Genomic DNA, 13,929 nt, shown 5'->3' with positions numbered 1-13,929 from the left:
TAATGCAAAAACACTGTTTCCATGTAAGCTGGAGCATGCATCACTGAACTGCTTCCAAGTTATGAAAATTATGTCCCTGTGGAAGGTCATTATGAGTAAGATACAGCCACTGCATGTTATTTCTGTTGCTACAGGCCACATACTTCCTTCTACTGCTTTCATGATGTTAAGTAAACTTTACTGTATATTTTAAGTATAACACATTGGCACAATGAAATAAAACAAAAGGAAGCCCAGCCCTATATGGGCTTGTATAGTATTCCTTTCCAATAAGGGGAACATTGATTTATGCATTTAACATTACCTGTTTTCAGAATAAAATCCAGAATTTTTTTCAATATGATATGTAAAGAGGAGTCTCCAATGGAAGCAAATCCCACTACCATGCCTTCAGAACCTGGTGGGGTTGTGAAAGAACCATCCAACATCAAGACAAACTGGGAGTGTCCAGGTACAGGGACAGCAAATGGCTCTTTTTGCTCTGTTCGCACAGATTGGCTTAGATGGGTGGTCAGAGTAAACACGGCTCCTGCCACCACAGGCATTAACTCCTGAGCTGCATTATCATTCAAAATCTAAAGGAAACAAAAGGAAGAGTCAATCTTCTGGGACATACTAATGACACATGTCTGTATAAGTTTTATAGCCCTCCCTGATGCAAATTACTGTAACTAGAATGTCATATTTAAATAAGATGAGTATTTATTTATTTATTTATTTATTTCATTTCATTTCTATACCGCCCAATAGCCGAAGCTCTCTGGGCGGTTCACAAAAAATGTTCACTCTGAAGGCTCTTATAAGACAAATGAGTCTCAAGCACGAGGTGGGTGTGCTACAGTAACAAACAACTCCTTCCCAACCTCACCTACTCTGTATTTTGAATCCAGAAAGTACAGTGATAGCAACTAAGAAACACATACAGCACATCCATAGCTGCTTGGGCAAGTTTTAAAAATAGTTTGGCAATTTGATTTTGGGAAACACCTGGGACAAAATTCATGTAAGTGGCATAGGTGAAACACAATATTTAGATTTTGGTGGAAAGTTTTGCTGGTAAATAGCAACTGAATGCAAACCAATACTTTTCATTATTTATTTACTTTTTAATACCAAGGAGATGCCCATACCAATTTTTTTTTCTTACAGTCAAGGTAATACACAGGAACGGGGAACCTCTGGCCTACAGGACCTCAAGCAAGGCCCATTCCCAAAGCCTCACCCCTGGAGGCTAACAGAGGCGAATCCTCGCTCTTACCTCCGATCACTGGGAGGGGGAGCGGCACGGAGGGGAATCTTCTCTGTTATCGATGATCAGTGGAGACAGCAGAGATTCCTCTCCCTGATAGCTTCACCTGCGCCATGTCCTCCCTGCTGGGGGGAAGGCACGGGGCAGGTGAGGCTGCCCTGACTGATGTGCCAGCTGGAGGAAAGACCATGTGCAGCAGAGCCAGGTTTGCCATGCGCACTGATGGGCATCCTGCCGAGGGCTGGGTGGGTTGGTCATCTGGCCCCTCCATCCTAAACTAGTTCCGCACCTCTAGAATACACTAACCTAATATATTTCAAGGAGTTTACCTTGTCATGCAAGTCTTGTAACAGATCACGGATAATAAGCTGTCTGTCTTCAGGTTGTATGAGATCCTGTGGGCAGGCAGTTAATATGATTTCTACCAGCTGCCTCCAGGACTCAAGTGCATGTCGCTTTGCATAGAGACACTGAAGAAGTTTGTTCCGTTCTACAACATATTGGAGAATTGTATTGATCTCCTGGACAGTCATATAAAAAGAAATCTCATTAGCTCCTAACAAGAAAGAAAAATTTATTTATTTATTTTCTATACCACCCAATAGCCCAAGCTCTCTGGGCAGTTCACAAAAATTAAAACCAAACGGCACACAATAAAACAATTTAAAATATATAGAACATTAAAACCACAATATAACAATACAACCACAATAAAACCTATCAGCAGTGCAGGAATTTAAAATACAGATTTAAAACAGCAAAGCTAAAAGTCTAGAAAGCTAAAATGCTAAAATACCTGGGAAAATAAAAACGTCTTCACCTGGCACCGAAAGGAATACAATGTAGGTGCCAGGCGAACCTCGCCAGGGAGCTCATTCCACAGCCGGGGTGCCACAGTAGAAAAACCCCTCCTCCTAGTAGCCATCCACCTCACTTCCTTTGGCAGGGGCTCATGGAGAAGGGCCGCTGAGGATGATCTTAAGGTCCGGGCAGGCACATATGGGAGGAGGCGATCCTTCAGGTAACCTGGCCCCAAGCCGTTAAGGGCTTTGAATGTTAATACCAGCATTTTGAATCAGGCCCGGAAATGGACTGGCAGCCAGTGCAGCTGAAAAAGTACTGGCGTAATATGAGCTCGCAGGCCAGTCCCTGTTAACAATCTTGCTGCCCTATTTTGGACCAGCTGAAGTTTCTGGACCATTTTCAAAGGCAGCCCCATGTATAATGCATTGCAGTAACCCAGACGAGAGGTTATCAGAGCATGGATAACTGTAGCTAGGCTATCTCTGTCCAGATAAGGGCATAGTTGGTATACCAGCCTAAGCTGATAAAAAGTGCTCAGTGCCACTGAGTTCACCTGTGCCTCAAGTGACAGTTCTGGATCCAAGAGCACCCCCAAACTACGAACATGATCCTTTAGGGGGAGTGCAACCCCCTCCAGAACAGGTTGAATATCACCTAGCCAGGCAGACGAACCACCCACTAACAGTACCTCCGTCTTGTCTGGACTGAGTTTCAGTTTATTGGCCCTCATCCAGTCCATTACTGTGCCCAGGCACTGATTCAGAACAGCCACTGCCTCACCTGGTTTTGATGAGAAAGAGAGGCAGAGCTGGGTGTCATCCGCATATTGATGGCACCTCAGCCCACACCTCCGGATAACCTCCCCCAGCGGTTTCATGTAGATGTTAAACAGCATAGGAGATAAAATAGAGCCCTGTGGAACCCCATGGCACAATTGCCATGGCACAGAGCAATAATCCCCCAGCACCACCTTCTGGAATCGGCCATCCAAGTAGGAGCGGAACCACTGCAGTGCAGTGCCTCCAACTCCCAACCCAGACAACCTATCCAGAAGGGTACCAGGTTGGTGGTATCAAAAGTCGCTGAGAGGTCCAGGAGAATCAACAAGGTCGCACTCCCCCTGTCCCTCTCCTAAATTAAGGCTAAAGGGCTTTTTTTAAAGCTAAGGTTACAAAGGGCATATCTAAAAAAAGATTGAGAAAGTTATTCTGATATTAAATCCTTTGCCTACTAACAAGTGGGGTATGTGCACATCAAAAGCCACTTAGGGATTTTGCGCAGGAGTTGCTTAACAGAAGTCTCACCAGAGAAATATGTGTTGCTCCCCCATAGAAAACATTCCATACTGCTTTCTTGAGTTTTTGGAGGACAACTGATAAGAGAGAAACTGTAGAAGAAACTGGGTGTCTATGCATCCCTTTGGATTGCAGTCTTAGATTTCTCAAACTCACTGTTCCCTAGAAGTGACCCTATGCCCCATCATGAAATCAGTATCATACTCATTCAGTGGCCTTAGGCAAGGCAAGAACCCTTAGTGTAACCTACTTCAGAGCATCGCTAAGGCAAAAAATAAAATGAAGTATTGTAAAGAATTTATCTGCAAGTATATATACATTGAGAGGTACTATATAAATGAAGTAATTCCATAAAGATCTTCTCAAAATTACTAATAATCAGTGGAATAATCTATGCACCCCTTTTCAAGATTGACAAATCCTACATATTTTGTTTGGGCTTACCTCCATAAGTAAAGGCCTCTGTCCAAGGGCTGCCATTCCTTGCAGAGCATTAACTTCAGCAATCAAAACTTTGTGAAGATGCTAGAATTGAAGAAAGGAGGGGGGAGAGTTCCTGTCTTTTGGTGTGCAACTAATATTTTATCTAGATCTTCCCAGTGTTTAAAGACAACTGTGAATCTAATAACATGGGCTGGATCTAGACTTAGTCATAATTATGACTACCTCAAGTCCCACTGATTTCAATGGCTCTACTTCAAGTATGACTACGTCTGGAACAACCCTATGTTAGCAATTTGTCTTAATCCTGAGGGATTCTCTCTCCATTTTACTTCATCCATTTCTTATTTACTTTACAATTTCATTTTTATCCCAGTTCAACCCAAATGCCCCCATGAAGCTAGCCACCAAAAGTACAATATAAAGCTTGGAAAGTCAGCTTTTCTTTTAAGGGTTAAATCCAGAGTTACATGCACAGATTTCACTTGTTTCCCTTTCCCTCTTCCCCATCCCAGCCCTTTGCACATCCCCAAAATCTGCTCTGAGAGTCTCTAAACCCTTCAAAGCAGATTTGCAAGGTGTGTGGGGGGGACTGCAGGGGTGAAGAGGAATTGGAACTGCCAGTGGTATCCATTCTGGTAGTGGAAGGATGAAGATGGAAACTACCCTAAGATACTAACCCAGTTTGCACGTCACAGTGGCAAATTGTGGGTTATTTAACCCACGATTCATGGGGATGTGCATTGCCTACGAGCCATGGTTTCTTGTTGGTTAACTGCCTGACTACTTAGCCCCTAAACAACCCAGCAGTACAGGTTTGGATGTCACGCTCACAACGTCCAATCGCGCTGATCAGGTTATTTACAGAAACCAGGAGTGGCTTGCAGGCGGTGATGCGTGACCTGGCCCACTGAATTCAATGCAGTATCTTTATTTTTAAAAAGTGACATGAACATGCATAACTATGGCTGGATTGTCCCCTTAAAATCCCTTTGTGTATCAGATACAACACAGTTTCTGAAAAGAGATCACCTTGACATTGCAGATAACTGGCCCGCGTGCACTCCTGTTCTCACAGTTGGCAATGACCTGCTCAATTTGAGCACGATCAAAAAAATCCAGCTGTAAAGGTTCTGGAATCTCTTGACTGAAGTCAATTGAATCAAGGATGCTCAAGATTTTCCTGCGTACTGAGGAGGGAAGAAGAAATACCAAAAAATTAGAGGGATCAGAGTTCAATTGCACTCTGAAGATATAATGGAACAGGCTTCATGATTAAGAGCTTTCTTTTTACAATTATTCCAAACTTGGTTCCTAGTATTTTCCTTAATTTCTATATAAAAGGGCAAAGTGTTCAAATCTGAGATGTCAGATGCAGACAAGTGTGTCTCTTTGTAGTCGGATCTTGAACCTATATAGCCTCAGCAAGATACTACTACGCACATAACATAGCACAGTGTATTGGTGTTTGTTGGGCTTATTTCTCCTCTAGGAGCTAGCTGAACATATAAGCTTTGTTTGAGGAGTGTAAAAAGCAGTATGGAGAGATGCTGAAGGCAAAACAGCCCTACCCAAAACTAGTACATCAGTTTCTGGATCATGCCCATTGACTATACTATATTGTATTAGGTTTTAAAATAATTGTTTACATTGTACACAACCCCAGAATCTCAAGTGATGAAGGGCTGTGTTTTAAATATACAGATGTGTACTAGAGACAAAAACATTGTCTTAGCAAGGAGCAATTAGCTTACAGTTACATTAATTAAGCTGGATTGTAGTATTTTGCACCAATTTCTGAATTTCCCAATTACTATATACAAAAGCAAAGGCAGGATGTAGACTACAGTTCATGTTGCAATAGCGCTTTTAGGTGACTGGTCTCCCTACTCTAGATGAGAATCTGAATAATCCCAGCCTCCACGAGACTTACCTTTGGAAGCGGTATCAAAGTGAAGAAACCCACTAACAGACCGAGTTTCATCTTCTATCCCTCCTTCACCATCAGCTGAAAGAATTGAAAAAAAAAATTCAACAAAATCAAGTTTAGCAATCAATTAAAAAAGTAACATCGAAATGCTGCTTTCTAGGGGTTGTATCCAATGTTAGTCTAACTTAAGTCCCATTCATTTCAATGAGTCTACTCTAAGTAGGACTAAGATTGCATACAACCCTAGGAAAATACAGCCCAAGAAATGCAGGGAGGGTGATTTTAAGGTTGTACTCATTTATTTCATGTGACATAATTAGGTAGCCTTTCAAGTGCTATGAGGTATCAAGATTACACTGTATTACTGATAGGATGATTTTAGTTCAGCTTTTAATTTTAGCATTATTATGTCATTGTATCTGCCTTCTATCACTGGGACGAGTGTCAAGTCTCAACATCACATTATTGGTTCATCAACTGTCATTAGTAATACTGTTATGTAACAACATGAAAGGGTTTGGGGCTCTATTTGCAACAACCCTACGAAAAAGTGATACAGAATGAACTGCGGCTTTGATAACAACTTGAACTCAACAGCACATGCCACATGATGTTGAGAAGCTCACGCATGCACGGTGAGTATCAGGATGTAACCTGCATGACAGGGATAAGATCCTCCTCAGTGCTACTTTCTACAAGGATTTCTGAAGTGGTGGCGAGGCTTCATCTTGACCAGGTAGGATTGCAGTCTGTCACCACATGTGGGAGAGCCTAGGCCAACCTGTAACTATTTAGACTCTGCAATGGTTTTTGGGATGTCCACTGGACATTCAGAAATCCCTCTGGTATATCCAAACTAATTACAAGTTGGTAGTGGCAGGTTCCATCCAACTGTAACTTTATGCTAGAAAGGTTAACAATGCAGTCATGTTGCTATTTGTTCCACCAGTAGGAAAAAATGGAGTGCTAACTCTTAATTTAAAATACTGTAAATACCTCAGGAACACTTGCAGCAAAGCATTTAGTGTCAAAGCACCCACCCTCTGTAACACATTACCAATTGTCAATAGACAGGCACCCACAGTTTTGTCATTTAGGTGTCTTAAGATCCATCTCTTCACACAGACTTTCCCTGAGGTGTGACCCAGCCAGATATAGTCTGCGATACACAGCAGTACAGAGTTTTATTGTATTGCTTTATTGATGGGTTTTATTGTTATATTTTAGTGGCAATGACATTGTATGTTCACCACTTTGATAGCTTTGTGGAAAGCAGTATATACATTTGCATATTAAATAAATATAAATAATCCCTGACCATGATTACAGAGGTCTGCACTGATTGGAACAGTTGAGAACTGTTAACATGTGAGAACAGAAGAGAAAGCACGTTGCTCCCCATTAACAGAAGTAGTGGCCTGCATCCTTCACCCCTAAGAATGTAACATCAAGCTTAATACCAAAAACACTATGAAATGTGAGGTAAGAATTAGAACAATTGGATATGAAAGTGGAAAGTAATTCAGGTAAGGAGCAAGGGCTTTTGATATCAACTGTCTTGATTCTCATGACTGCCCTGCCAAATTCCTTTACCTAAATAAGATTTGACCGGCACATCATCCAGAAGGAGGTGCAAGGGTCTCTGTGTGTGAGAACGCTGGCGGTTCAATGAAGTAACTCGCAGTTCTATAGATGCAGTCTTCATTAGCCATGACATCTGGTTCAAGGCTGGAATCTCATGCTCTGAATAGAGAAGACAGGGCAAGAATGGCACTGCATAGCAAAATAATACACACACTTCAGAGAAAAAAAACCTACCCTTCCCATTCAGACTTATAGATCCATGTCACAGCCAATTCCTGGGTTGTTACAGGACATCTGGAAAGCCTGGGCTGTTTATGGGTTAAACAACTCAGAGTTAACCCAACAACAAAGCATGGGCAATTGTTGGGTTAACTCTGGGTTGTTTAACCCAGAGACAATCCAGAGGTTCCAGGTTTGGACATCACACAACGTCCCTGGGATGTTGACTGAAAATGGAAGTGGCGACCACCACACTCGCTCACTCCTGTGCAGCCATGCCAATTCCTTGGTTAAACAACCCAGGAATTGGCCTTCATGTGCAAACCAGGCCATCGTTACATAGTAGCACAGTTGTTGCTTGAAAACATATGGACACTGGCATTGCTCTTCATAGGAAGTTGTTCGTATGAAATAGGTTTCCATATGGTGCAACCAACCGTAACACCCTGAAAAAGAGGTACCTCCACGGACATGTTTCAAACTATAAATTCTCCCACCCCTAACATGGAGATCAATCATCTAATTGGAAAAAACAGAACCAGACAAAGTAGCTCTAAGGAAAATGTGGTGTCTCCCTGCCATGACAAGGCTTCCAGGATTCTGACAAATAAGCTTTTTTACTTCAAGTAGACAAAGATGTTTGCTGCTTTTCCAAGCAACAAATGAGAACTGAGCAAAAAATGTTAGGTTTTTGAGAAAGTATTTCAAGTCTTACCTTTGAAAGAAAATGGTAAATGCTGCAACTGAGAGAATAAGAAATCCTGGCTGGTCCTCAAATATCTCATAGTTGGGCCTGAGGTGTCTGAGCATGCACACAATTGATAGATCACCTATTTAATCAGAAGAGAATCCAGATTTTAGCTTCCTTTTACAGGCCTACAAAGAATACTAGGTCAAAAGGAAAATATTAGGCAATATATTTGAGCTTAACTCAAATCTGTTCAGTAAGTTGAATAAACCACATGCAGAAGCTCTGTTCTGAAAAAGTTAGTTTCGGCTGCAATCATATACACCAGGGGAGACAAACCTTTTTTCAGGCTAGGGACTGAATTCAAATTTGGGAAGGATCTTGGGGCCTCAGTGGCCCCAGCGAAGTGGGCAGGGCTGGATTTAATTTTTACCAATTTGGTCATTTCTTCACCAAGCATACAAAATACAGCCCCATTCTATGCATGTCTACTTAGGAATAAGCCCCACGGCAACACAGCTTTCATCCCGCAAAGGGCAGCTCAAAATACCCTCTTGCAGAAGATACTTGCACAGGCCTTTAAAAATCTCTTTTCTCCTATCACTGATCAGAGATAACAGCAGGAGCAGCTTGCAGATCAGATGGGGAATCCCGATGGGCTGGAGGTGTGTGTTATACACACTTACCTAGAAGTAAACCCCACTGAATAAGACGTACCTCTAAGTAGGCATGCATAGGATTGCACTGTTAAGTATTTTTTTAAGTATCAAAGCAGTACTATTAAACAAAATACAATTTCCTAGAAACTGAAAGGTTATTTGGTTTTATGTGAAATATTCCATTTTAGCTTTTCCCAAAAAGAAAATATCTTGTATACCTGATAACACAACTCTGCTAGATGAGGAGATTCCTGGACTGCTGTGGGACCAGACCTTGTTTCAGTACCATTTTCCAGAATGTTCAAAATAGCATGAAGGCAAGTTCGAGGACAACCCAACACACCTTAAAGATACAAGATTCTTGTTTAGATAAACAAAATATATGCCATAATAAGGAGCAATTCATATGGCAAATGGAAACCACATTTTGCCTTATTTTAAAGGCTCACTGCACATAAAAATGGCAAATAATTTACTTTCATAATAAAACTAATTTAATGTTGAATTTTATCAAAGGTGGAGTATGAGAGGGATCTAATTGTTCACTGATGGTTTATATGACCATAATATCAATATGGCTCATTAATTTTAAAAGATAATTTAACGGCACTTAAACCATTTTGTTCTGTCTACTGACCATGAAAATGGTTGTACAATACTATACTGGACAAAAATACTTCTGGGATGATTCTGGGGTGATTCTTTCCAACTAGTGAGTAATGGTAATATCCAAACACCACCAACCCATCCCCAGAGCATCTTCAGCCATGTACCTGGGTCCTGCAAGTTTGTGGTGCTGACAGGCTTCTTGAATTCATAACCCAGGAGATACAGTGCAAGATTGGGTGGGCTGCACTCCAGTGAAGTGATGAGAAGGTTCAGGATGTTAATCCTTGTTTCATGATAGACTGGGGCCTGCTTCCTTTCAGCTTCAAGTTCTTGCAACCAAAAATACACAACGATAACACAAGTGGGCTTTTCATAAAGTGTTCACTGAATTAATACACAATTGCTGTTAATAGAATCATACAGGATTTATGACAATGCACAACAATTTTTAGGTTCACAATAAGCTCGTAATCATCTATGGTGATACATCTAGGCAATCAGGTAGGGAAGCTTTTATAAACGTATTTCAGAGTGTCACATCGACAATGTGGCCCTAATACTTATCAGCTGTAAAATTGCCAGTCCACCCACATTAAAATGTGGACCAGTAATATTTATAGAATTATATTTAAAACTAATTTACAGATTAGCTCTGCATTTTGGTAGGCTGTGTTTACAGTTTTGCTCAAAATGTAAAATTAACCAAAACAAAATAAAAATGGCACAAGACTCTGAATCCAGTTATAGGACATGATCATGTTCTGTCGAAAATGATTGAATAAAATGGCTTTGTGTTCTGCAAATGTCACATGAGGCTCCCTGATTTTATTTTTTAATAATATAGCATCTAATTTTTATGTAAAATTAAAATGGACTACTGTCATACCTTCATCAGGATTAATTATTTCTTCTGCAGTTTCTTTGTCCAAACATTCCACAAACCCAGCCATTAATTTCTGGCTGGTACTCTGGATTTATAACCAAAGGACAGGAATAAGAAGATAGTGAGGTATTAAGAGATGACACACTGATTTAAAGCAAAATATATAAGCATCCCAAAAACTGCCCTCCACCCTCCAACAAAGATTATAAATCAGTTTGTAAGGAGGTCCAGAGAATGGTTTGAAGGTACATGAATCAGTACCTTGATTACCCACCTGATGGGAGATCTCTTGAGAACAGTGCCAGATCCAGGTTTTGGGGGGCCCTTGGTCAAGATACCCTCAGTAGGCCCCTACCTGAATGCTTCCACCTATCCCTTGCTTCTGTCTCTACTGCCCATTCACTTGCACTCTTCCTGTGGACCCAATCTATACAACTGCCCAGAGGGAGAACGCAAACCCAATGAAGGATGCTGCTCTGCCTCCTCACCCCTGTCACGACTTGCATTCAGGCAAATGAACTAATAGTCACAGCAAGGAGGGGTCAGGAGGCTCCAAGTGTTGACTGGGCCCCTTTCAGGGATAGGGGCCTCAGCAGGTGCCCAACAATGCCAATCACTGACACCGCCCCTGCCTGAGAACTATATGTAAGCAACTCTGAACTCTTCCCCATCGCCCCCACAAAGGTGGGTACCAATTTAATTGATAAATAATTTGTAAGGAAAGTGAAAACACTTCTCCCAGTCTTACTGGCCCGGTTTTAGTACTAGCCGTGCAGTCCCAAAGCCAAAAAAGGGGGAACAGAGATGTTTGCTGTTGGCTAGCCTTCCCCAACGTGGTGCCCTCCAGATGTGTGGACTTCGACTCAGCACAGCCAATGGTTAGGAATCCTGGGTGTTGTAGTCTAAAGCTTCTGGAGGGCATCAGGTTGGAGAAGGATGCTGAAGGCCCGCTTCTTGTTTGCAATAAGCCCCTCCCACGCTGCATGAGATAACTGTGGGCAAGGGGAAGTCGGATGTGATGGTAGGAGCTGGTTGGAAGAAAAACCCTAGCCTCCTGCATCCTGCTTTCATGCTTATGCATATGTATGAGAGAATATCCACACATTTCATAACCTTACAAAAATAAATCCAAGCATCTTAACAGTAAAGTTATTTGCTGTTAAATGACTACATCATCGATCTTCTCTGTTGTATGAAACAACAACATCAGTTACCTGATCTTGCGTAAAGTCTCCAATCAGTTTGACCTGAATGTTAGCATTGCAAGAAATACAACATAGGATCTTGGAGCTTTCGAAAGCCAGTTCAGGATTGGTATTGCCATGATAAAGGTACCTTTAATGACAAAGACATTACAGCAATTGCTATCCGACTAGAAATGACAGGGAAGTGGGGGGAAGAAGTCTTAATAACACTTCATAAAAATTAGTCTTAAGAGCCTAAAATATGTAAGTATATGTAGATTAGACATGTAAACAGGATTTTAAATTATCATTCCCTGGCATGCTATTTCTTATATAGCCCAAACTGTACCATGCATGCACAAGAGGGAGCTATCAGAAGGCTTGAGGCAACCCCAAAGGTTTGCAGAAGTACAACCAAAATCTTTAGAAAAAAGCTGGGAAGGGGGACCTCACAAATAGCTTAACGAGGACCGAGTATGCTCAGCGGGCATGGAACCCTGACTGTTCGAGGTCATGTTGGGAATGGAAAACCAGGAGAAGGAAGAATAGAATAAAGTATCCTGAAGAGGAGCACAATGCACCACTGAGATGATGCACGGAGCATCATCTCCAATGGTCTCTTAAGTCCTGATTTCTACATCTCACATGATGCGCAAATGAGTAGAACTATAATTAACCCTTTAGCATGTGAAATAAATGAACTCAAAAATCTTTTGATTCAGAAACACTGTACTGATTCAAAAAAGATTCATGAGAATCTGAGAGACAAATGTAAGATCCAACCCTACAGTAAAGAGGTATTATTCTATTCTATTTCTACAGTCAGCTGAATAGTGCGGATCTGTGTGAGCAGCAAGGCGTACTGTGGGAACCTCTCAGCAGGGACACAACGCTATCACCTTTAGAGCCACTCCTGTCTTTCTAAATGTATTCGGCCTACCTGGCAATATTCACCACATGGTCTGCCTTTTTAGTCCGAGGGTTGATTCCTTGCAGCAGCTGTTCTAGTGATGTAACAATCAGGGAGAGATGGCTCTCTCTTAAGAAGTCCATGAAAAGGTTCTCTTTCTGTAGAGTCAGATTGAGCAGCCCAAGGCAATACTGCACTGCTTTCTCTAAATGCTTCTTTCCTATAGAAGGAAATAAATAAATCAGAGCAATGGAGCACAATTCCATATCTAGAACACGCGGGGGTGGGGGGAATAACCTGCAGTCAATTTATACATGTACACTGATGGAGCCACAATAAATCAGTATTTCTACCAAAAAATAAAACCCTCAAGAGCTGTCAACTTTTATTTAATTTTATTTAGGCAGCTTGCCCTGCAGTGAAATTCAATAGAATGAATACAGTCCATTACCCAAAGAAGTTCCATAATAAGGTGATTTTAAAAGAGTGTTGATTTTTAATTAAAAAAATATAAACTGCTACATACCAGGGAAAGGCGCATAGGTATCTAGCTGCTTAACCCCTTCTTCCAGCAAGCTAAGACAGAGTTCCAACATTGGGGACTCATTTAATAGATGATACATTAGATTAAATCCAGGTGGTTTATAAGCTATAATTTCTTCTCCTGGAAAATGAAAATCACAATTAAGTATCATTTATCAGCACAACAGTCTGCCAAGGAAAAACTTTCATTGTCTTATTCCCTAGGAAATCTAAAGAGAGGCAGTGATTTTTGCCTCCATGTTTCTCCTCCTCCAATACTAACATCCAGACAATTGCAAAACTGAGCTGCTTTTTCCATTTTAGTACTTTTAAATCACTTTCTGTGTCTATGCCTAAGAACACGTCTCTCCTCCGACTGCCTCTTATGTAGATTACTGTCAATGCCTCCTTACTGGCTTTCCCTCCTAGCATCACTTCTCTCCTTAAACACAGTCAGATTATCTCTTTACACTCTCTTACCTTTCTCCTGCACCATTCTGGAGTGCATTATCCATGTGCATAAGTCTCTGCACTGGGTTCACCCACTGCATCAACTTCAGATTTCTAGCCCTTACTTTTAAAGCTCTCTTCCTCTGACCAAATATACTCTCACTTCCCCTTATGTAGCCCTCTCTCCCAGTGCTCTGCTCAGGGTCATTTTTAATCTTTTCCTTCCATGCATCTCCCTATACTACGCCACATCCTCCCCAAGTCCCCCCAAATACTGTCTCTGGGAAACTTCTTTTGAACCTCCTTACCGCATTGTAACTACAATTCCGTTGCTATATGAGTCTCTCCTAAAACTGCCCTGATACTCACTTATCAGCACTGCCCTCTCCCCACCCTCTTCTATCCACGTAATATGTATGGAAATCTGGCAGAACCACGGTGTTCCCTGATCATGTTATGTAGAGCGTTTACCATATTGTTGAATTTAAATACATATTAAATA

At 41.4% G+C, this 13,929-nt stretch overlaps 1 protein-coding gene across 1 annotated transcript in view; it reads right to left on the bottom strand.

Moving 5' to 3' along the window:
- Positions 1-13,929, bottom strand: part of NUP205 (nucleoporin 205) — a 51,996-nt gene that overhangs the window by 16,668 nt on the left and 21,399 nt on the right. Inside the window, exons 17-29 of the mRNA XM_084810146.1 lie at positions 12,982-13,119; positions 12,486-12,675; positions 11,576-11,696; positions 10,365-10,446; positions 9,643-9,807; positions 9,088-9,212; positions 8,238-8,352; positions 7,313-7,462; positions 5,723-5,797; positions 4,822-4,979; positions 3,793-3,873; positions 1,579-1,770; positions 305-575 (exon numbers count right to left, since the gene is read on the bottom strand). Coding sequence (XP_084666272.1) covers positions 305-575; positions 1,579-1,770; positions 3,793-3,873; positions 4,822-4,979; positions 5,723-5,797; positions 7,313-7,462; positions 8,238-8,352; positions 9,088-9,212; positions 9,643-9,807; positions 10,365-10,446; positions 11,576-11,696; positions 12,486-12,675; positions 12,982-13,119 — 1,863 coding nt within the window. The remainder of the gene's footprint in view (positions 1-304; positions 576-1,578; positions 1,771-3,792; positions 3,874-4,821; positions 4,980-5,722; positions 5,798-7,312; positions 7,463-8,237; positions 8,353-9,087; positions 9,213-9,642; positions 9,808-10,364; positions 10,447-11,575; positions 11,697-12,485; positions 12,676-12,981; positions 13,120-13,929) is intronic.

Source organism: Heloderma suspectum, chromosome 7 (assembly GCF_057233095.1).
Source record: "Heloderma suspectum isolate Gila_16-S chromosome 7, 16-S_ref, whole genome shotgun sequence".
NCBI lineage: Eukaryota > Metazoa > Chordata > Lepidosauria > Squamata > Helodermatidae > Heloderma > Heloderma suspectum.
This window is presented reverse-complemented; position numbering and strand designations above follow the sequence as displayed.